Source organism: Bos indicus, chromosome 7, assembly GCF_029378745.1.
Source record: "Bos indicus isolate NIAB-ARS_2022 breed Sahiwal x Tharparkar chromosome 7, NIAB-ARS_B.indTharparkar_mat_pri_1.0, whole genome shotgun sequence".
NCBI classification, from domain to species: domain Eukaryota; kingdom Metazoa; phylum Chordata; class Mammalia; order Artiodactyla; family Bovidae; genus Bos; species Bos indicus.
In genome coordinates, this window is record NC_091766.1 from 38,600,249 (window position 1) to 38,622,733 (window position 22,485).

General features: G+C 47.6%; 1 protein-coding gene across 1 annotated transcript; it reads right to left on the minus strand.

The window, feature by feature from the left end:
• Positions 1 to 729: 729 nt before the first annotated feature.
• LMAN2 (lectin, mannose binding 2) lies at positions 730 to 21,413 on the minus strand. Its single transcript, XM_019964705.2, has 8 exons — positions 21,159 to 21,413; positions 20,872 to 20,990; positions 6,445 to 6,562; positions 5,735 to 5,814; positions 5,430 to 5,591; positions 5,227 to 5,341; positions 2,613 to 2,732; positions 730 to 1,415 (listed from the first exon to the last, which is right to left on the minus strand). The coding sequence occupies exons 1-8, from the start codon at positions 21,361 to 21,363 to the stop codon at positions 1,255 to 1,257; spliced, it is 1,080 nt and encodes a 359-aa protein (XP_019820264.1). The 5' UTR covers positions 21,364 to 21,413; the 3' UTR covers positions 730 to 1,254.
• Between the last annotated feature and the right edge of the window lie 1,072 nt (positions 21,414 to 22,485).

Genomic DNA, 22,485 nt, shown 5'->3' on the forward strand with positions numbered 1-22,485 from the left:
CACTAGAGCCTTCTGTAGGAGGATCGTCCAGTTAGGACCATTAGAGGCAAACCTATGGGCCGAAGAACAAAGGCTATTCTGTGTCTGAAAGACCTAACCAAGTTCTTGGAGGAAAGAAGAATAAAGGAGATTGTGAAGAAACACTCTCAATTTATCAGATGTCCCATGACTCTCTCTGTGGAGAAGGAACATGATAAGAAGTCAGTGGTGGCTGAAATGTTTATCTGGGAGTGGGAAAGTGCTGGGCTGGATGGGGGCCCGTCCCATGGCGGGCGGGGGTCAGGGGAGACTGAATGCAGCAGCCAGCTGCACTGGGAGTGAGCCGCAGAGGCTGCCACACGTGGCACTTACTGTGAGCTTTCCTCACGTCCTGAACCACCTTTGACCAGCCATGACACCAACGGGAACACCACCACTGACCCACAATCCCTTGGGTGGGAACCACACCCTCCGTGTGGGAACCACATCCTCCCCTCAGTGGGTCCTTTCACAGAGGCCCCGGGTGCGTGGAGACAGTGCAGGCCTCACCCCACGTTGCCAGTGGTTGTGTGCCACCAGGCAAGTTTTACTTGACCTCTAAGAACTGTGATTCCCCAACTAGGAAATGGAGACCCCAGCACCTGCCTCCTGGGGCCATGCCACGCCTGAGGGGACGAGGCTCGAAGCTGGAAAGCACCTGGAAGTCAGTCAAAGAAGAGAAAAGCAGACCTCTTAGGGCAGCCACACAACTGAGGTTGGTTATTTCACTTTATTTAGCAAACCATCATACTCTGGGCCCCACCAAACTGCTCCTCCAGCCTCACCCTAGGGTCGGCCTTGGGAAGAAGCTCGGAGCGTGAACAGGAAGACCCAGGCTCCCCAGTTGGCCTCCTCTTCTGCCACACACACCACACAGCACAGAACAAGATCACTGCTTGTGTCCTCAGGCACCCACCCCAGTGTGGCCTGGGGGGCCTCCAGTGTTCACAGCCACCTGCCAGGCTCTCAGCCCAGCACCAGGCACAGACCCCCTGCTCCTGAGAGGCCGGCACAGGGCCAGGGCCTCTGCCCCCGGCTGTGGGCATGGAAAACTCTTATTCCCCAGCCCTGCAGCCTTACTCCCCATTGGGCAAGAAGCAAAATATATGAAAATACTTTAATTATTTCTTTGAAACGGTTAAGAAATAAGGTCATCTTATTTTCCTTTTACAATCCTAGTAAAAAAAAAAGTTCACATTAGCGCCAGGACCCTTCCCCAAGCCACGGGCTGGCTGCTCAGTAGAAACGCTTGTTCCGTTCCTGCCGCTTCTGAAACACCACGGCCCCCACCACGGCGCACACGATGATGCCCAGGAGCGCGCACAGCAGCAGCAGAAACACCCGCCACCCCGTCAGGGGTCCGCTGCGAAAGTTCCCCGTTGGATCGTCCACATTGTCTAGAGGAGGAGAGAGGGGTAAATGAGAGGCCGAACGGGCTCCCAGGAGACAGCGTGATAAGGCCCCCACCCCACCCTTGAGGCAGCAGCTGTGGCCTGCTCGCGAGGCTCCAGCACGGGGCAGGGGCATGCACAGAGCGACAATCTCACTGGGAACAAGGCTCCCCGGGATTCAGGCTGAGGTGCCTTCTGCTGCAAGAAGCTGGTGAACTGCACGCCTGGGATCTCCCTGACAGCCCGAGTCTGCCTAGGTGGGCCCAGGACCTGTTTTCCCAAGACCACCCCCAGCCCGGTGCAGTGGTCTGAGGTCCCCAGCTGAAGAAACATGGCCCTGGCCACAGTCTGCCCTCCCTCACACGTGGATGCATTCCATGCCTCCTGGGGGGGGCTCCCAGGGCCCTGACCCCCAACCTCCGTCCTTTCGCTTTGACCTTCTAGCCCAGTGGGCCCACTTGTCTGACCGGGAATTAACCCCTGCCAGGCCAGCCACATGGGCTGCTGGGTGGGCTGGAGCAGATGTGTCCAAAAGCCTTGGCAGCAGGAAGCCTTCAATGAAAGGCTGCAGATCAGTGGTCTATGGCAGGGTTTGTTTGGCCCCCAAAACATTTAAAAGCAACTTGAATCTTTAAAAAGTGAAACGTCACATAAAATGTTGGGTTCCAGTGGTACTCTATCTCCCGCTGGGCCCACACGCACGACTTTGGGGCTCCTGAAGTACAGTTCGCAACACACACACACACACACACACACACACACACACACAGGGGCCTCACTCCCCATCCATCCTGAAAACCCTCTCTCTGTGAGGATGGAGTAGTGGCTGACTACTACCCTGCAAAGGGCTCAGACTTGGAGGTCTGCCAAAACTAAGTTTGCATCCCGCCTTTTTACCTCTTTTTAGCTGAGGAAGCCTAAGGATCAGCTCCCCCAGCAGTTGTAAGGACCTACTGCAGGCTGTTCACTGAGGCCACGCACTGAGGTACCAGCACGCCTGCACCAGCAAACAGCCCCTCTGGCTTCACCAGCCGTGATCCCAGCACTGAGTGCAGGATGATGCAGAGGCCAGGGGCTCACACACCTGTTCATGAGCACTAGCTGCTGATTCAAGGGCTGAGTTGGTCCAGGGAACGGCAGATGGACCCCAAGCAGCTGCCTAAGCCAGCCCAGGCCCCACCGGGAGGGGCTGTTCGTGCATACCTTTGGGCGACTTGAGGAAGTTGACGCTGGGCTCGATCTTGGTCCAGTCGATGCTCTCCTCGTCCGGTGTGTGCTCCACCATCAGTTGGAACAGCTTCATGGAGATGATGTCATGATTGTCTGCAGGACAAGAGTTAGCTTCTAAGGGGCATGGAGCCACTTTGGCACACGAGCTCAACCCTCTCCCACCCCACACCACACAGAGTGGCCAGGTCCCCTGGGGAGAACCTAGCAGCCTCTAGCAAGCAGTATTCAGGGCCTGGAATACTCCAGAACTCAGCAATAAGAAACCTGGGAGGAAGCAGAGCAGAGAGGAAAAAGCACAGGTTTTACAATCAACATCGCTGGTTCTAATCCTGGCTCTGCTACCCTCTTTGAGGCTCAGTCTCATTTGCAAATGGGGGTGGTAATCTCCATCTTGCGGTTACTGAGGCATGTAAATGAGAAAGTACAGACAGGGCCAAAGGTACACCGCCTGGAGGTAGCATGTCCTTGAAAACCGAACCGGATAAAGACCCACACACTGCTGCATGGCTGGTTGAGAAGCCTGACCCTCCCGGGGGCGGGCAGCCACCAGACGCTCAGCTGTGACAGTCATCGATTGTACCTGGGGAGACTTGAGGAGGGCCGGGGTCCACTAAGTATGGGCAGGAGAGAACCCCTGCCTGACGCTGACAGTAACTGACAACCCCATTTGGAGATGGAGAGGTTGAGGCTCAGAAATGAGACGAGGGTCCCAGTCAGCCTGCCACCAGCTCTCAGCTCAGCTAACTGACTGGAACCTGAAAGTGTAAAGAGCAAGGACCCTGCGGCCAGGCCAGGCAGAGGCCAGCACACTGGACAGCTGGTATGAGTGGCCCTGGAAGCCCAGGGCCAAGCAGGGGCCCTGGAGTCAGACAGCAGGGCCCATCTGAGCTCTGTCACTTCCTGGGTGCCTGAACTTGACATCCACCTCCCTTCAACTCCCAAATGCCCAATGGTCTCAGCTGTACAAAAGGGGAAAGAGACAGCTACCTAAGAACACAGCCACGAGACACCTGCGAGAGGCGGGCATGCACACCCCTCTGCCTAAGGGTCACACTACCGCAGGCATGGCCCCTCCATCGCCCTTCCCAGGGCCTCTTCAAACAGACTTAGAGAATACCCTGTCACAGACATAGCTCTGCTTCCAGAGCCTTCTCATGATGCCTGCTGAAACAGTCAGATGGAATTCCAGGTGACCCAGGGCAGGGTTGTACTGGGCCCACAAATGAAACAAGACAGGCTGTGAGCTGGTAATTATTGAAGCTGGTTAACAGCAGTAAGGGGCTTATCACACCATCTTCCCTCTTGTGGGTACACAATTGGAATTTCCATATTAGAAACCTTTAAACAATAGACACTCCGAGAACCAAATGGACCCAGATGCTTCCATGGTGACGGGGATGCTCCTGGACAGTGGCTGGCTCACAGGCCCTGGAAACATCTATCCTGACAACAAACAAGCCTCTGTCTGGTCTTCTGGACATTGCTTCTCAGCTCTGGTCAACAAGAGCTGGCCCTGAGAAGGGACTAAGGGCCAGCGCCAAGGGCCACCAACAAGTGCCACCCAGGCCTGGTGGTCCCAAGAGGCCTGCATGGGCAGGTAGCACCCCAAAGATTCCAGCACTCACCATGGGCCAAACAAGACAGAGCCCTGACTCCATGCAGCTCACAATTCAGTGAGGGAGACACGACAATGAAATAAATGACACAGTGGATACCAGGATGGTTAAATGCTATAAAGAAAAATAAAGCTAGAAAAGGTGACAGGAAGTGTGCAGGGGACTGGGGTGGGTGTGTGTGTGTGTGTGTGTGTGTGACTTTAAATGAGGGAATCAAGGATGGCCTCACTAGGGAAGAAATATCTGAGCAAGACCTGGAAAGACACAGGCACAAAGGCCCGAGGCAGGAGGGCAGGGGTGGATGTGAAGAGTAGCTAGGGGCAGTGTCACCAGAGAGCAGAGAGGATGCGGCAGAGGGAATGTGGCGGCAGGCAACAGGGAGGACAGCAGCCTCAGCCCTGAGTGAGGCGAAGGAGTAGCTCGGCTGTGGTGCTGGGAGGAGGGCACCCTCGGGAGGCTCCTGCAATTGTCCAAGCAAGAGAGGACGGTGGCCCAGACCTGCCTGCAGTAAAGGAAGAAGAGTGGTCTGCTGCAGGGTGAAAAGAAGACACAGCCAGCAGGACATGCCAACAAATGGGAGGCGCCATGTGAGAGAAAAAGCAGAGGCCGGAGAACACCAAGGCATCCTGACCCAAGTAACCACTAGAGCAGAGGCTCGTTTGCCTCTGGCTGTGGGCGTGTGAAGGCTGAGAGGCCTCCTGGGCACGTTGCTGGTGACTCAGGTCTGGCGAGGGAAACGTGGGGGTCCACTGCTGGGTTCACCAGATTCAAACCCCCCCAGCTCACAGATGACAGAGAGGGAAGATAGCTGAAGGACTGCGCACACACGTGGGAAGAGCGGAAGAAATCCAGGCACGGGTGGAACCAAATGGAGGCAAGTCGAGGAGGAAAGGGATCTGCCGTGTCACAAGCTCCCGACGGCAGGGAAGGCCAGACTGAGACTGGATGCCTTGCACTGCCCGCACACTCACCGGACAGGTCGCCGGTACCGGCAGAGGCTCCAAAATAGTAGCCGGTGGGTAGGCGCACTCCTGTGATGTCAATGCAGTTCTTCCACTCATTCTTGTCCTCCAGGTCAGTCATCACCTGCGGCCAGCCGGCAGGTCAAGGGTGGCCCAGGGCTGGCCTGCCCGCCTTCCCAAGCCCTGCAGAGCTGCCCCTCCTGCCTGCTCACCGTCAGGCGACCCCGGGAGTAGCGCACTGCCAGGAAGGTGTCGTGATCTCGGTTGCGGAAGTCAGCCGTGCAGCCCGCCAGCTCAGTCCAGCGGCCGTCCTTGCTGTGGTCGTAGGACAGGGAGCCATTGTTCACCATCACGGAGATGTACGGGAACACGCGCTGAGACAAGACACCGGTCACTCCGAGGGCAGACCAGCCAGTGGAAGGCCACGGGGCACCCACCACCCTGACCCCTGAAGGCTGCTCTCACGCAGGGCCCAGGGAGAAGTCCTGTCCTGCTCTGCAGGAGAGCAAGGGCCTACCTCTGTGGTCTCATCGTTGGGGTATGTGTCCAGAAAGATGGCTAAGCCATGGAAGTTGTCTTTGCTTCCAAACACGGGCCCTAGAATTAGAAGGAGATGCTCCTATGACGGGAGAAATTGGGAATTGCCCAAGGGGTACCTGAAAGACAGAGTAATGCCAGCATGGATGGGGTCAAAAGATGTTAGCGCACAGTCATGCTCCCAGGAGAAAGAAGGGATCTCTAAGTGGGGTGGGGGGTGTTGGAAGGGTAGTCTCAGGCATGTGGCAGAGAGGACTCAAGTTTGAAGCCTGAACTGTGAAAGAACAGCACCTGTCCATGTGCTCTGAGGTGTCGGGGGCAAGGGGATACCTAATCTGTAAAAACCAGATGGTCATGCAGTAAGGACTACCCCTGAACCCAGGGGTCACGAACTTTCTGTCCAAGGCCAGAGAGCAAAGATTTGAGGCTTTGTGGGCCACAGATAGTCTCTGTCACAGTCTCCCTTGTTTTTTCCTTCTTAAGATGAGAGGACGGTAAAACCCACTTAGCCGGTGAAGACCAGGCCACACTGGGCAGAGTTGACCACAGGGTCCTCTTCTACAGGGACGCTCCCTCCAGCCACTCCCCAGGCCCCATGTTTCCTCAAAGAGGAGCAGCAGTGCCCTAACAGGGAGTGCAGAGTGAAGGATTCCTGGCCACAGCAGCCCACCTGTGCCAGCACCACCCTACCTGGCACCAGGCGGTCCCGGGTGTACCACAAGGCAATGCCATCTCCATGGAGATTTTTCTTTCCTGCGCCATGAACTTTGAAGTGAACGTGCATCTCCCAGTCTTTGAGGAAGCAAGGCTAGAGGGAGAGCAGAGAGGGCTGTCAGAGCTCCCCAGGCTTGCCTACTCAATGGAAGTGACCTAGAGTGAGTCGGGACACTCAGAACAAGGCTAAGCAGCAGGGCCCCAGTAGGGAGGGAGCAGGAGGCCACAGACTGTCCCAAGGCTGCTGAGGTCCAGACTCCACCCGCCCTGGCCCCAGTCTTCTCCTGTGCTGATTCTCACACCTTGACTTACTTTCCTTGATACCAGCCAAACCTGTTAGCCCTGTTTCTTCTCCATCCCCACTGTTCCTGTCCCCTGGGATCTTGTGGAAGGATTACTATCCCTATTTGAGTCATGTATTTTGTAAAAAGAAAACACATTCAGAGATGAAATAACTTGTCCACAGTAGGTAAGTGGATGTCCTGACACACGCCCAGGACTGTCTGACTCGGAAGTTCTGCTGTTGCCTACAGCTGCCATGGCCTTCAGGCCTGTAACACAAGCTGCACCAACTCCTTTCTGGCTTTCCATCCCCACTGTGTTCCCTTCAAACCAACCCTCAAACTGACCCACACCCAGGTCTGGCAGACTTGAAGCCCTAGACTCTCAGCCAGCACACCACCTGCCTCTTGCAGTCTCAGCCCAGCCTGAGGGTGGTGATGGTGATATCAGGCCTGGGGGCTGGAAGGGCAGCTCTGGGGCCTCTGGGCTACTGTGATGTGAGGGAAGGAAGGCACAAGGCTGGGCCCACAGCAAGGACACCAGCCTGGCCTTGCCTACCAGGAAGCTGCTCATGAAAACTATGGTATTGACACTCTAACAAGAATCTGCTCAGGGAAAGTCTGCAGATGGGTGTGTGAGCAAGTAATTAAACAAAGGCCTAGCTGAAAGGCAAACTAAAACAAGATATTGCTGACTTATCAGATTGGCAAGGCTTAAAGAGATCATGAGCAGCAATGCAGACAAGAATGAAGAGAAACATGGCCTAAATCCAGAGAACAGTGGATGCTCCCATCTTCTTGGGGGCAATTTGGCTGTTGCAGCTTTTTAACAAAATGAGGGAGATCCATAAGCTCTCACAAGTCAAGATCAAGATGTCAAAGATACTAAGAGGAAAGATAAGCTGAAAACAGTATCAGCGCTATGTGCTCATTTTAAAAAAAATATATTAGTCTATGTGCAGAGAAAGAAGGAAATGAAGGAAATATAAGCAACATTAATGAAAGCTAACTCTGGGAGGGGAATGTTTACTTTCTACATTTTCAATCTTCTATACTGAACATATTACTTCTGTAATCATAAAAAAGTCAGGTAAAGAATAAAAAATAAAAACCCTATGTCCCATCGTGGCTTGTGCATCACTGATTCACCAGGCAGTGTTCTGGGCCTGGGCTCCAGAGGCTCAGGTGAGAAGACGCGGCCCTTGAGAACACAGGGTTAGCAGGCACCTGCTCGGCAGTCTGACACAGTGTGAAGTCAGCCCTCCCAGTTTCTGACAGTTCACTGGCTCTGGGAGACCTTGCAGGTTCTGGAGGGGGGCAACGGTGAGGTGATAAAAAGCAGGTCTCCATGACAGATGTGCAAGGAATCTGAGTCCAAGACCTGCTGAGGGGGTGGAAGGACTGGTGAATCAGTCTTGCTTTGCATTGAGGTGACAAAACTCACAACTGAAAAGAACGAATGAGAAAGGGCTCTCAGGGACTGCAGCTCAGCTGTGAGTTCTCACAATCCCTGAAATTAGACTAAACAGACTCACTCAGGCCTCATACTTTTAACAAAATATTGTACAAACACAGTATCTGGGACACAACCAAAAATACCAGGCACATGAACAGACAAGACAAGAATAAAACACAGAGAAAGGCAAGGAGGGAGAGAGAACCACCACCGCCATCACCATCCCAGGGACCCTTAAAAGTAACCAGAAGGAAAAAAAAGATTAACTTCAAAGGAGCTATAATTTGCCTCATACTAGAATTTTCAACAGAAACACTAGGAGTAAGAAGACAATAGACTGATATATTTGGAGTTGAAGGAAAATAACAATCAACATAGGAGTCTATACTCAGCACGTGTATCCTTCAAGAATGAAGGTGCTCTTTGGCCTCGGACCTAATTTTCGGCAACAGAGCTAAACACACTAAGAAGAGCCAGTAAATATGGGATCTGCTATTTCCCTCAGGAAAATGGTGAAGAGAATGGAAATCAGCCAGCACAACAAGCACACTTGCTCCTGTGACAAAACCAAGATGAAGAGGCAAGCTGCGGGGATCTGCTGCTGTGGTTCTTTCGAGAGAACAGTAGCTGGTGGTGCCTGAACCAACGCCACCACTTCTGCCATCACAGGAAGTCAGGCCTCTGAAGACTGAAGGGCCGGCAGAAGCACCACCACTGCCAGCCTACAATAAACAGTTTAATCTATGTAATCCCCTTTAAAAAAAAAGAAGGCGAAATTAAGACATTTTCAGACAAAAACACTAAGACTGTCTTTCATTCTTCAGGGAGAAATGTGATCCAGATCCGGACATGAAGTCAGAGATTCAAGAAGGAATGAAGACCAATGACTAAACTAAGTATGAGACTAAAAATACAAACGAACACTTGGCTGTATAAAACAATACTGTTTTGTGTGATTTAAAACAGAAAGATTAATAACAGCAAGGTGAAAGAAGTTAAATCATCCTAAAAGCCTATCATCGTCCTGGAAGGAGTTAAAAGTACATCTTATCAGTACTCTTTGGTAAAACATGATCTGTGTTTTAAACTCCAGAGTAATCACCAAAATCTTGGCAAATAAGCACAGAACTTTCAAGCTAACAGAAGAATAAAAGTGGAATAAAAATTAACCAACTCAAAAGAAGCCAAGACCAGAGAGAAAAGTGAACAGAGGATAGCCAGGACAAACAGAACGTCAATAGTAAGATGGTAGATTAAATCCAAATGCATCAGTGACTTCACAAAATGTAGACAGACTAAATGCTGGCAGGGTACCCAGGATCTCCCTGTATTCTTTTCTTTCTTTTTTTCTAAATGAAATATAGTTGACATACAACATCAGTTTTAGGTGTACCACATAGGGATTTGACAGTTACATACATTACAAATTGATCACCATAAGTCTGGTAATATCTGTCACCACAGAAAGTTATGGTAATACTATTATTATCGCAATATTATTGACCACATTCCCTATGCTACACATTACATCCCCATGACTTATTTAATTTTACAACTGGAACTCTGTACTTCTTAATCTCTTTATTTTTTCTTATGACTACATGTGAATCTACAATTATCTCAAAAAAATAGTTTAATTTTAAAAATAACAGATCAAAGACTTAAACTAAAGAGCTAAAAGTATAAACTCTTAGAAGAAAACAGGGGAAACACTAGATTTAGCAATAATTTCCTGGATATGCCACCATAGCACAGACAACAAAACAATTAGATAAACTGGGCTTCAATGAAATTAAAATCTTTTACATGTCAAAGAACATCAAGAGAATGAAAAGACAATCCACAGAATGAGAGAAAATATTTCCAAATCATATACTGATAATGTCCAGAATACATAAAGAACTCCTAAAACTCAACAACAAAAAACAACCCAAAACTGGACAAAGGATTTAGATAGACATGTTTTTCATAGAAGATAATAATTTGTATATAAAAAGCATATGAAAAGATGCTCAACATCATTAATCATTAGAGAAATGTAAATCAAAACCACATACCACTTCACACCCATTTGGATGACTATTATAAAAAAATGGAAAATACAGTATTACAAAAATGTGGAGAAACTGGAACCCTGGTGCATTGCTGTTGGGACTGTAAAACGGTGTGGTTGCTGTGGAAAACAGTTTGGTGGTCCTCAAAAAGTTTAACAAAGAGTTACCATATAACCTAGCAATTCCACTTCCTAGGTATTTACCAAAACAAGTGAAGGCAGGCACTTCAGTAGCCACCTACATCCACCCATGTACACAGCAGCACAACAGCCAAAAGGTGGAAACTACCCAGTGTCCACCAACAGATGAATGGATAAACAAAATGTGGTGAACACACAGAGGAATATTATTTAGCCATAAAAGAATGAAATACTAATACATGCTACAGCATGGACGAACTTTGCCTATGTTATGCTAAGTGAAATAAGTCAGATACAGACAAATATTCTATGATTCCATTTATGTGAGGTACCTAGTAGAGTCAAATTCAAAAACAGAAAGTAGAATAGTGGCTACCAGGGGCTGTAGAGAGGCAGAAAACAGGGAGTTAGTGTTTAAGGAGTAGTTTCAGCTTCCGATGATCTGGAGATGGATGGTGGTGATGGCTGCACAACAAAATGAAAGTACTTAATGCCACTAAACTGTACACTTAAAAATGGTTAAAACAGTCAATTTCGTCATGTATATTTTACCACAATAAGAACATTTGAGAAATTAAAAAAAATTTTTTTTCATACAGATACATATTTACAGTAATTCAAACTAATTTTTTGTTGGTAGACGTTACACTTTTAAAAATTTTACTGCAGACTGATTCACAATATTGTGTTAATTTCTGCTACACAGAAATTGTAGAAATTGAGGAAAGTGACTCAGTTATACATAGTCTTTTGCATATTTTCGTATTTTCCATTCCAGATTACCACAGGATACTGAATACAGCTCCCTGTGCTATACAGTAGGATTTTGTTTATTCATCCTATATTAATAGTTTGTGTCCACTAATCCCAAACTTCCAATCCTTCCCTCCCCAACCCCCTGACAGCTCGGCAACCACAAGTCTGTTCTCCACGTCTGTGAGTCTGTTTTGTATATATGTTCATTTGTGTCTTATTTTAGATTCCACATAAGTGATATCATAAGATACTTGTCTTTCTCTAACTTCACTTAGCATGGTAATCTCTAGGTCCATCCGTGCATGCATGCTAAGTCACTCAGTCGTGTCTGACTCTGTGCAACCCTATGGCGTCTCCGTCCATGGAATTCTGTAGACAAGAGTACTGGAGTAGGTTGCCATGCCGTCCTCCAGGGGAATCTTCCTGACCCAGGGATCAAACTGGCATCTCTTGTTTACTGCAACAGCAGGTAGGTTCTTTACCACTAGCGCCCCCTAGGTCCATCCATGTTGCTGCAAGTGGCATTATTCTTTTTCGTGGTTGAGTACTATTCCGTTTGTGTGCATATGTGTTTACACACACACATCTTGATCCATTCATCTGTTGACAGACATTTAGGTTGTTTCCATGTCTTGGCTATTGTAAATAGAGCTTTAACGAACATAGGGATGCATGTATCTTTTCAAATTAAGAGTTCTAAATATATGTCCAAGAATGGGATTGCTGGATCATATGACAACTCTATTTTTAGTTTTCTGAGGGCTCTCCATGCTGGCTGTACCAATTAACACTCCCATAAACAGTGTAAGAGGGCTCCTTTTTTCCACACCCTTTCCAGACCTTATAGTTGGTAGATTTTTTAATGATGGCCATCAGATATGCAGATGACACCACCCTTATGGCAGAAAGTGAAGAGGAACTCAAAAGCCTCTTGATGAAAGTGAAAGTGGAGAGTGAAAAAGTTGGCTTAAAGCTCAACATTCAGAAAACAAGGATCATGGAATCCGGTCCCACCACTTCATGGGAAATAGTTGGGGAAACAGTGGAAACAGTGTCAGACTTTATTTTTCTGGCCTCCAAAATCACTGCAGATGGTGACTGCAGCCTTGAAATTAAAAGACGCTTACTCCTTGGAAGGAAAGTTATGACCAACCTAGATAGCATATTCAAAAGCAGAGACATTACTTTGCCAACAAAGGTTCGTCTAGTCAAGGCTATGGTTTTTCCAGTGGTCATGTATGGATGTGAGAGTTGGACTGTGAAGAAAGCTGAGCGCCAAGGAATTGATGCTTTTGAACTGTGGTGTTGGAGAAGACTCTTGAGAGTCCCTTGGACTGCAAGGATATCCAACCAGTCCATTCTGAAGGAGATCAGCCCTGGGATTTCTTTGGAAGGAATGATGCTAAAGCTGAAACTCCAGTACTCTGGCCACCTCATGCGAACAGCTGACTCATTGGAAAACACTCTGATGCTAGGAGGGATTGGGGGCAGGAGGAGAAGGGGATGACAGAGGATGAGATGGCTGGATGGCATCACTGAGTCGATGGACGTGAGTCTGAGTGAACTCCAGGAGTTGGTGATGGACAGGGTGGCCTGGCGTGCTGCGATTCATGGGGTCGCAAAGAGTTGGACACGACTGAGCAACTGAACTGAATAACTAGCCTCCCAAGTGGCTCAGTGGTAAAGAATTCACCTGCCAACGCAAGAGATGTGGATCTGCACTGGGAAGATCCCCTGGAGAAAGAAATGGCAACCCACTCCAGTATTTTTGCCTGGAAAATCCCATAGACAGAGGAGCCTGGGGGCTACAGTTCATGGGATCACAAAGAATCTGACTTAGCAACTGAGTATACACGCCGGCATTGGCCATCTGTATATCTTCTTTGGAGAAATGTCTGTTTAGGTCTTCTGCCCATTTTTAAATTTTTTTTAAATTATTATTGAATTGTATGAGCTATTTGTATATTTTGGAAATTAAACCCTTGTTGGTCTCATCATTTGCAAATATTTTCTCTCAATCCGGGCTTCCCTGGTAGCTCACTCGGTAAAGAATCCGCCTGCAATGCAGGAGACTCCAGTTCAATTCCTGGGTCAGGAAGATCTGCTGGAGAAGGAACAGGCTACCCATTTCAGTATTCCTGGGCTTCCCTGGTGGCTCAGATGGTAAAGAATCCTCCTGCAATGCAGGAGACCTGGGTTCAATCCCTGGGTTGGGAAGATCCCCTAGAGAAGGGAAAGGCTACCCACTCCAGTATTCTGGCCTGCAGAATTCCATGGATCACAGTCCAAGGGGTTGCAAAGAGTTGGACATGACTGAGCGACTTTCACTTTCTCCCAATCCATAGGTGTCTTTTCATTTTGTTTATGGCTTCCTTTGCAAAAGTTTCTAAGTTGGACTAGGACCCATTTGTTTATTTTTGCTTTTTACTTCTATTGCCTTGGGAGACTGACCTAAGAAAACACTGGTACGATTTATGTTAGAGAATGTTTTATCGATGTTCTCTTCTAGGAGTTTTACGGTGTCATGTCTTATATTTAAGTCTTTAAACCATCTTGAGTTTATTTTTGTGTGTGGTGTGAGCATGTGTTCTAACTTCACTGATTTACATGAGGCTGTCCAACTTTTCCAACACCACTTGCTAAAGAGATTGTCTTTTTCCCATTGTATACTCTTACCTCCTGTGTGGTGACCATTTACACTTTTAAAAACTGTCTCAATGCCATTAAGTACCGTGCAGAAGAGAATGGTTTGAAAAATTAAACTGTTTAAAAATAAAAGACAATAAAAGGTTAAATAGGGGACTCCCCTGGTAGTCCAGTGGCTAAGGCTCCAGGCTCCCAATGCAAGGGCTTGGGTTCAATCCCTAGTCAGGCAACTAGACAGCATCTGCCTCAACTAAGATTCGCATGCCACAATTAAAGATCCACATGCTGCAACTAAAGACCGAAGATCCCGCATGTTGCAGCTAAGTCTAGGCAAAGACCAATAAATAAACTTCTTTTTAAGAAAGGTTAAATGGCAAATTGTTATGTTACTGTATTTTATCACCATAAAAATAAAAGGATAACCACCCAAAAGCCTGGTTATATGCTGTTTACAAGAGACAACTCCAGAAGAGGTAGGGGAAAGCAAAGGACCAAAAAAGACAGTACATGCAAATGCTAAGCAAAAGCAAGCTTGTGCAGCTGTGCCAATGACAAAGTTTAGAAGAGGACTCTTCTCCGTGACAAAGGACTCCATTTACCAGGAAAATGTTGGTCTCAAAATATATGAAGTAGAAACTGACAGACTATAAAGATGAAGGCAAATACACACAGACATTTTAATACACCTCTTCCAATAACTGATAAAAACAAGCAAAACATCAGAAAGATAGAGAAATTTGAGCCCAATCAGCAAACAGACCTAAAGATCTAAATGGCACACTTCACTCAACCAGCAGAGAATCCACATCTTTCGCAAGCACACATGAATGTGTCCCCCAGATCCTGATCACTTGAAGGACCACCTGCAAGTCTCAACAGATGTCCAAGGACTGAAATCACAGAATCCGTTTCTTGACCATGAAGAGATTTAACTAGATATCGATAATAACAACTTAAAAAATAAAGATAACTAGAACAGGACTTATATATTTGAAAAAAAAATTAAAAACGTAACTTACATACACAAAAGTCAGCCCAGAAGCCAATATTTCAAATGGTCTCTTTGGTGCCCAGGTGTTTCCTGTCCCTGGGAACAAAGCACCCCAAGCTAGTAGGAGGTGTGCCTCGGAGAAGGGCAACTGTGCCCTGGAGGATGGGAGAGGAAAACCTCCCCGCCTGTCCCCAGCATGCCTGCAGGAAGGTCAGTTTTAGGAAAGAGTACACACACAGAATTTGAAGACCTAGAAACTGATGCCATCAAGACTATCCAAGCCTTGGAAAGTCTCCCCATACTACAGGTAAAACTGCAGATCATCAGCGAGAATACTATGATAAAGACAGTACAAAGGAGGATTTTAAGCAGATGAGGTATGGGCTGGAACTAGTGTAAAGCTGCTTTTGGGAACAGAACATGACATGGTCATGGCCCTCCATCCCAGCTGAGCCATGTAGGGAGCTGAGAAATCTTAATGCCCTGGCCCTCCCCCAGGCCAACTAAATCAGAATCAACCACTTGGCAGTCATGAACCATTTTACAGCTAGGTGGTTTCTATGTCTTGGCGTGCAACAAAGTGAAAGGCAGAGCTAATCTAACAGTCAGTTGATACCTCATTAACATTTTTTTCCATTAAAATTTCTGATGAAAGATCACTACATTTGGGGTTTATAAATCAAAGGAGTTCAAAATATTGAATGACCCCTGCTATAACAAAACTCCTTGCATCTCCATCTACTACTTCAGTTCAGTTCAGTTCCTCAGTCGTGTCCGACTCTTTGCGACCCCATGAATTGCAGCATGCCAGGCCTCCCTGTCCATCACCAACTCCCGGAGTTCACTCAAACTCACATCCATCGAGTCGGTGATGCCTAAGCGAACACAAATTTTCAGCATTCATGTGAACAAAAAGCAGAAGTCATGCTTAAGCTTCTCATTCTGACAATGACATTCATTCAAATGGGGATGGGGAGATGACAGCTCATTTTGAAATGCTCAAGTAAGCATTTCAAAAAATGTTTACTTGGTGTAATAATTACTCAAAAATTGTGTAATGTGTAAGGCATTTCTTTTGATCAATTGTGTACCAGCAGTAACTATAATAATCCCAAAGAAAATATTAAAACTTAATTTCAAGGTCCCAACAAAGTTAAAAAGCTTAAATTATTACACTTAGTCACAGAAGAACATGATAGGCTAATCAATAAGATTTTCAAGCATTACATACACTGCATTAGGATAAAATTCTGTGTGGGATATGAAATGAAAATATAAGTTCAATTTTAAAAAATGACATACAATTTGGGTTTATTAATAGTGTTTAAAGGGCCTCCCCAGTGGCTCAGGCTCCTGCCTGCAATCCAGGAGCCATGGGTTGGATCAGGAAGATCCCCTGGAGGAGGGTGTGGCAACCCACTCCAGTATTCTTGCCTGGAGAATCCCATGGATAGAGGAGCCTGGCGGGCTACAGACCATAGAGTTGCAAAGAGATGGGACACAACTGAAGTGACTTAGCACATGCACACAGCATTTAAAAGAGTGGACCTCAAATTGCAATATTTAGATTCCACTAAACAGGAAGATAAGAGAATTATATTCCAGATTGAAAATCTGATGATGGCAAGTGCAGAATTCTCTCAGCCCTGCGATATTACCAACCACCAGTGACTTCCAATCATAATTAAGTTACTTGTAACTGAACCAATTTCTAGCAGTTTCAGCACAATTTGTATCTCACTTAAAAAAAAAAATATATACTCTATGCTGAACTCACTTCCTTGAAAAATTTCATTCTTAGAAGTTATTCAAGGAGAGAGTAGCGTGGAAGCATATACACTAACATATATAAGTAGACAGCCAATGGGAATTTGCTGTATGGCTCAGAGAACTCAAACTGGGGCTCTGTAATTACCTGGGTTCAAACCTGGGTTGGGAAGATTCCCCTGGAGGAGGACATAGCAACCCACTCCAGTATTCATGCCTGGAGAATCCCCATGGACAGAGGAGCCTGGGGGGCTACAGTCCATGGGGTTCGCAAAGAGCTGGACACAACTGAGCAACTAAGCCCTGCACAATAATCTAGAGGGGTGGGAATGGCTGGAGGAAGGAGGGAGATTCAAGAGGGAGGAGACATAAGTACACCTACAGTTAATTCATGCTGATGTATGACAGAAATCAAAGCAATATTGTAAACCAATCAGCAATCAATTAAAATAAACAAACTTTTTTTTTTAAAAAAATCAAAGCATGGGAGCCCCCGGCGGTCCAGCCATTGGGATGCCATGCTTCCACCACAGGGGGCCCAGGTTGGGCAACTAAGATTCCACATGCCTCACAGTGCAGCCGAAGAAACAAAAAGTTATCCAAAAACAAATGAGACCTAATGAAACTTAAATGCTTTTGCACAGCAAAGGAAACCATGAACAAAAAGACAATCCACAGAATGGGAGAAAACATTTGCAAATGAAGCAACCCACAAAGGATTAATCTCCAAAATATACAAACAGCTCATTCAGCTCAGTATCAAAAAAACCACCCAATCAAAAAAAAAGGGCAGAAGATCTAAATAGACATTTCTCCAAAGAAGACAGACAGATGGCCAAAAAGCACATGAAAAGATGCTCAGCATCGCTCATTATCAGAGACATACAAATCAGAACTACAATGAGGGCCCGGTGGGCAGCGTAGCCTCTGAGCAGTAGAGGGGGCTTGGGGCTGAGTCCTCGCTAATGCCAGTGTGGAGATGGCACCATGGGCAAGGGGCAGAGGGGCAAGTTGGCCACCACCACTGCTATCACCACCAAGGGTAGTGAAAGAGCCACTTCGGGGCAGGGGTCAGATTGGGGAGGGAGGGGAAGGTATCATTTTTCTAGCTTTTCTGGGTGCAGTGGCGGTGATGTTCCAGGTCCCCAGAGTGATGCTGGCTGCTGCCTACCTGGGGAGAGGAACGCCAGCTCCTGAGCAGGCCCCCTTGGGAGAGGAGGGACGAACACCGACCTGCCAGAAAACTGCCTCCACTGGCCCAGGTGTGGAACCTGAGAGCACAGCCACCACTAGTCTAGCTTCCAGGAAGGAGCAGATAACTCTGCATGCTGAAGAAAACTGGAAACCCATCATGATTTTTGCCCTGTAATTCCTTGATGGCCTCAGATGACTTCAAACTTTTATCTTTTAGCAAAGAATAGTACTCTTAATGGATGTATGTATGGGAGAAAGCAAAAGGGGTTCTGGTTTCTCAGGAAAGAAGGAACCTCCTTCTGTTTAACCGCTACCTCTTTAGTGAAGCCACATCCACCCCAGTCTGAAGACAATAAGTCAACTCTCTCCTGATCTTCTTCAGCACTTTATACCACTGCTCTGACTCTTATCATATGCTCTTTTGGAGGATATAATAAAAAGCTACCTAAGGATTAAAAAAAAACTACAATGAGGTATCATCACCTCACACCAGTTAGAATGGACATCACCAAAAAATCTAAAAATAATAAATGCTGCAGAGGGTGAGGAGAAAGGGGAACCCTTCTATGCTGCTGGTGGGAATGTAAATTGGTATAGCCACTATGGAGAACAGCATGGAGGTTTCTTAAAAAACTAAAAATAGAACTACAATATGATTCAGTAATCCCACTCCTGGAAATATTTGGAGAAAATCATAGTTCAAAAAGACACATGCACCCCAGTGTTCATCACAGCGGTATTTACAATAGCCAAGACATGGAAGCATCCTAAATGCCCATCAACAGAGAAACGGATAAAGAAAATGTTGTACATATATACAGTGGAAAATTACTCAACCATAAAAAGAATGAAATAATGCCATTTGCAGCAATATAAATGAACCTAGAGATCATACTAAGTGAAGTAAGCCAGACATCAAAAGTCAAATATCATATGATACCACTTCTATGTGAAATCTAAGAGAAAAAAAGATACAAATGAACTTATTTACAAAACAAACAGACTCTCAGACTTGGAAAACAAACTTTTGGTTCCCAAAGGGGAAACGTAGTAGGGGGAGGGATAAGTTGGGAGTTTGGGCTTAATAAATACACACTGCTGCTAAGTCGCTTCAGTCATGTCTGACTCTGTGCGAGCCCACAGACGGCAGCCCACCAGGCCCCCCCGTCCCTGGGTTTCTCCAGGCAAGAACACTGGAGTGGGTTGCCATTTCCTTCTCCAACGCATGAAAGTGAAAAGTGAAAGTGAAGTCGCTCAGTCATGTCCGACTCTTAGCGACCCCATGGACTACAGCCCACCAGGCCCTCTGTCCATGGGATTTTCCAGGCAAGAGTGCTGGAGTGGGGTGCCATTGCCTTCTCCGTAAATACACACTACTATATATAAAATAGACAATCAACAAGGACCTACAATACAGCACAGGGAACTTTACTCAATATTCTGTAATAACCTATATGGGAGAAATAATCTGAAAACAAAATGGATATATGTATAAACGAATCTCTTTGCTGTATACTTGAAACTAACAGAATATTGTAAATCAATCATAATATAAAATGAAATTAGGGGCTTCCCTGGGGGTCCAGTGGCTAAGACCATACTCCCAATGCAGAGGCTCAGGATCGATTGATCCCTAGTCCGGGAAGAAGATCTTGCATTCCGCAACTAAAAAAGATCCTCAACGTCACAAGATCAAAGACCTCTGTATTGAAACGAAGACCTGGCACAGCCAAATAAACATAAAATGAAATTTTTTAAAGTTACATGGCCAGAATAAAGTGAGAGAATGTGACTCCAGGGGAAACAAGGTAGTTATTGAAGTACTCCCTGAGTGGGTGGCACTTGAACTAAACCTTAACAAATGAGGAGAAACCAAGCAAGCACAAAGAGCCAGGAGACGGTGTCCCAGACAAAAGCTACAAGTGCAAAGGTCCTGAGGCAAAATGGCAGCCAGAGAAGCCGGAAGAATATTAACAGAGCGGACGACTGGAGATGCGAGGCACTAGGGGCCAGACCGTGCAGACATAGTGCATGTTTATCCCTTCACAGGAGACCCCAGGCTCTGAGGACCAGAGTGAAAGCTAAGCAAAGTATCTCCAGATCCCCCAAGCAGCAGAGAGAGGAGGAGGAGAAGTAACACGCAGACGAGGCAACACAAGGGCAGTGTGGGCTCTCAGAACTACATGGGGAAGTCATTCAGAGAGACCAAAGAGCGGGGGATGGAGAAACCTAGATCACTGGCCAACTGCTTAGGCCATGGAAAGGGCTGGGATCAGGCAGGTTGAGGGGAGGAGTAGGTTCTGCCCCCAGTTATTCCCCTTTCACCCCTTCCTGACCTTCCTTGGTGTGGCGTCTGTGCAGCAGCAGATCGCGGCCACTGCTTATGTATGACACGCCTGAGACACCTGAAGGTCCGTAACCTCTGCAGCAAAGGTCGCAGAAACTAAAACTGCCCATGAGTCCACTGATGACCAGACCAATCCAGCACTGAGGAAGGGGACTGACGTCTGCAAGGATTTTTAAGCGGTTCCTCCCCCATCCAGGCTGGGGTCAAGTGCAGCAAGTGAACTGCTGGACTTGGAGATGAGACAGAATTTAAATGCTGTTTATAGCCATTCACTCTCTGTGTTTGCTCTGCTTACGCAGAGTCACGAAAGCCATCTATATCAGTCTGAGAACTAAGTGCAATAAGGCACGTTAAAGTCAGTGCCTAACACACATAAAACACCCAATAAAGACCCCACTCCTTCCATTTATCCCACTATTGAGAGGGTTCAGCTGAAGCAGACAACAGCTCCACTACTTGCTGGCTATGTGACTCTGAGGAAGGCACTTTCAACTCTGAGTCTTAGCTTCTTCAGCCAGTGAAACGGAGATAACATTGGTTACTTCACACGGCTTTTGAAGGAATGAAGAGACAGGTGAACAAAGTTTCGAGAACAGCTCCTGACATACGGTAACTTCAACAGCCGTCACCTGTTACTACTGGCAAGTAGTAAGGCAAGTGACCAAGGGGGCGGGGGAGCAGGGGGGAGCCTTCAAATCAAGTTCAGGCCTGCTGAAGACCAACTGTAGTGGCTTACTTCATGGTCTGCCTCCCCTCTTAGGAACCACTCACCAGGTGGTTCCAGATAGAGCCCTCTTTGCTGCGCTCGTCAGGGGTCAGACGCACATACTGGCTCGTGAGCATTGTGCTTCCTTGGAAGTCCCAGAGGAGCGTGGAGCTGGAACCGATCCCTGCGGACAGAGACAAGGACAGACAGGTGCGTAAGAGGCCGGGCCAGGACTAGCTTTGCCGGAGGCAGGGAACCCACAGGGCAGCCCTGATCAGAAGAAAGAGCATCCCCTCCCCAACTCCGTCCAGCCTCGACCTTACCCTAAACTCATTCCCGCCACAGGCCTCACCGTGGTAGGGCTTGATAAGCGAATGCTCCCGCTTGAGATGTTCACTGTTGCCGTCAGTTATATCCGCAGCCACCGGCCCCAGCAACAAGAGGAAAAGCTTAAGTATTGTGGGGCCTGGGCCGGGGCCGCGAAGCCCAGACCTCCCTGGGCACCGCCGGCCCCAGCCCCAGCGCCAAATCCAGCCTGCTGCCGCCGCCGCCGCCATTCTCTGTCCCTCTCGGCCACTTCCGTCCTAGGACTTCCGCCTTCCGGGTGTTCCATCTAATAGCCTCCGGCCCGAAACCCGCCAACCCTAGTGTCACCTGGGAACTCCCAGCAAAAGCAAAGCCTCGCTGCCGAGTGGACGACGGCTTGATTTGCTAAGCAGCCCCCTGTCCTGGTCGAGTGCCTTGGCGCCTGCGAGACACCTGTCAACCAGCCTCAGCAATGGGTTCTTAGGAGCGACCAGAGCAGCAACCAATCATGGAACAGCACGTTCGGCTTGCGGGCCAACGGGGAACAGAAGGATGATTTGTGTCGGCCGGCTGCGAGGGGATCGTCTGTGTCGCGGGGCATGCTGGAACTTGTAGTTTTTATGAGCCCCTAGAACACTTGGCCTCTGGCCACTGGGGTAGTCTTTCCCAGTCAGAGGAGAAAGGAGTTCTAAATTGAAGGTGGAGGCCTGAATTCCAACTTCTGCGCTTTCTAGACCTCAGGCGGGGCTTTTCGTCTGTGGCTCCAAGCCTTTGGAGACTTAGAATTCTGTTATTTGGTGGCGTCCACTATTCCCAGCTCCTCAGGGCCAGTTGGATTTCAGCAGAAGGAGGCGTCCCGAATCCCCGTCCCTGTGATGGCTAGGGCCCATTAATATCCAAATGATTGTAGTGGGTCCCCTCCGTGAAACGTCCAGGGAAGCCGACTGGATCAAATATGGGAAACAAGTGGCCCACAGCTAAACAGAGCTCTTACTGATGCTATTTCAATAAATGGCTTAACTATAGCTCAGTCGGTAAAGAATCTGCTTGCAGTGCAGGAGACCCGCGTTCAATCCCTGGGTTGGTAAGATGCCCTGGAGAAGGAAATGGCAACCCACTCCAGTATCCTTGCCTGGAAAATCTCATGGACAGAGGAGACTGGTGGACTGCAGTCCATGGGGTCACAAAGAGTCAGGCACGACTGAGTGGCTAACACTAACACTAAACCAATATTTTAAATCATGAGACAAATGCATATTAAAAATCCAAATTTCCAGCTTCTCAGGAAAAATTGGAAGACCCAACCACACTTGGGTCATGGGGCTGCCCTGCTAAAAATGCCTTATTTTTCAAGGCTCATCTCCACTCTGGCC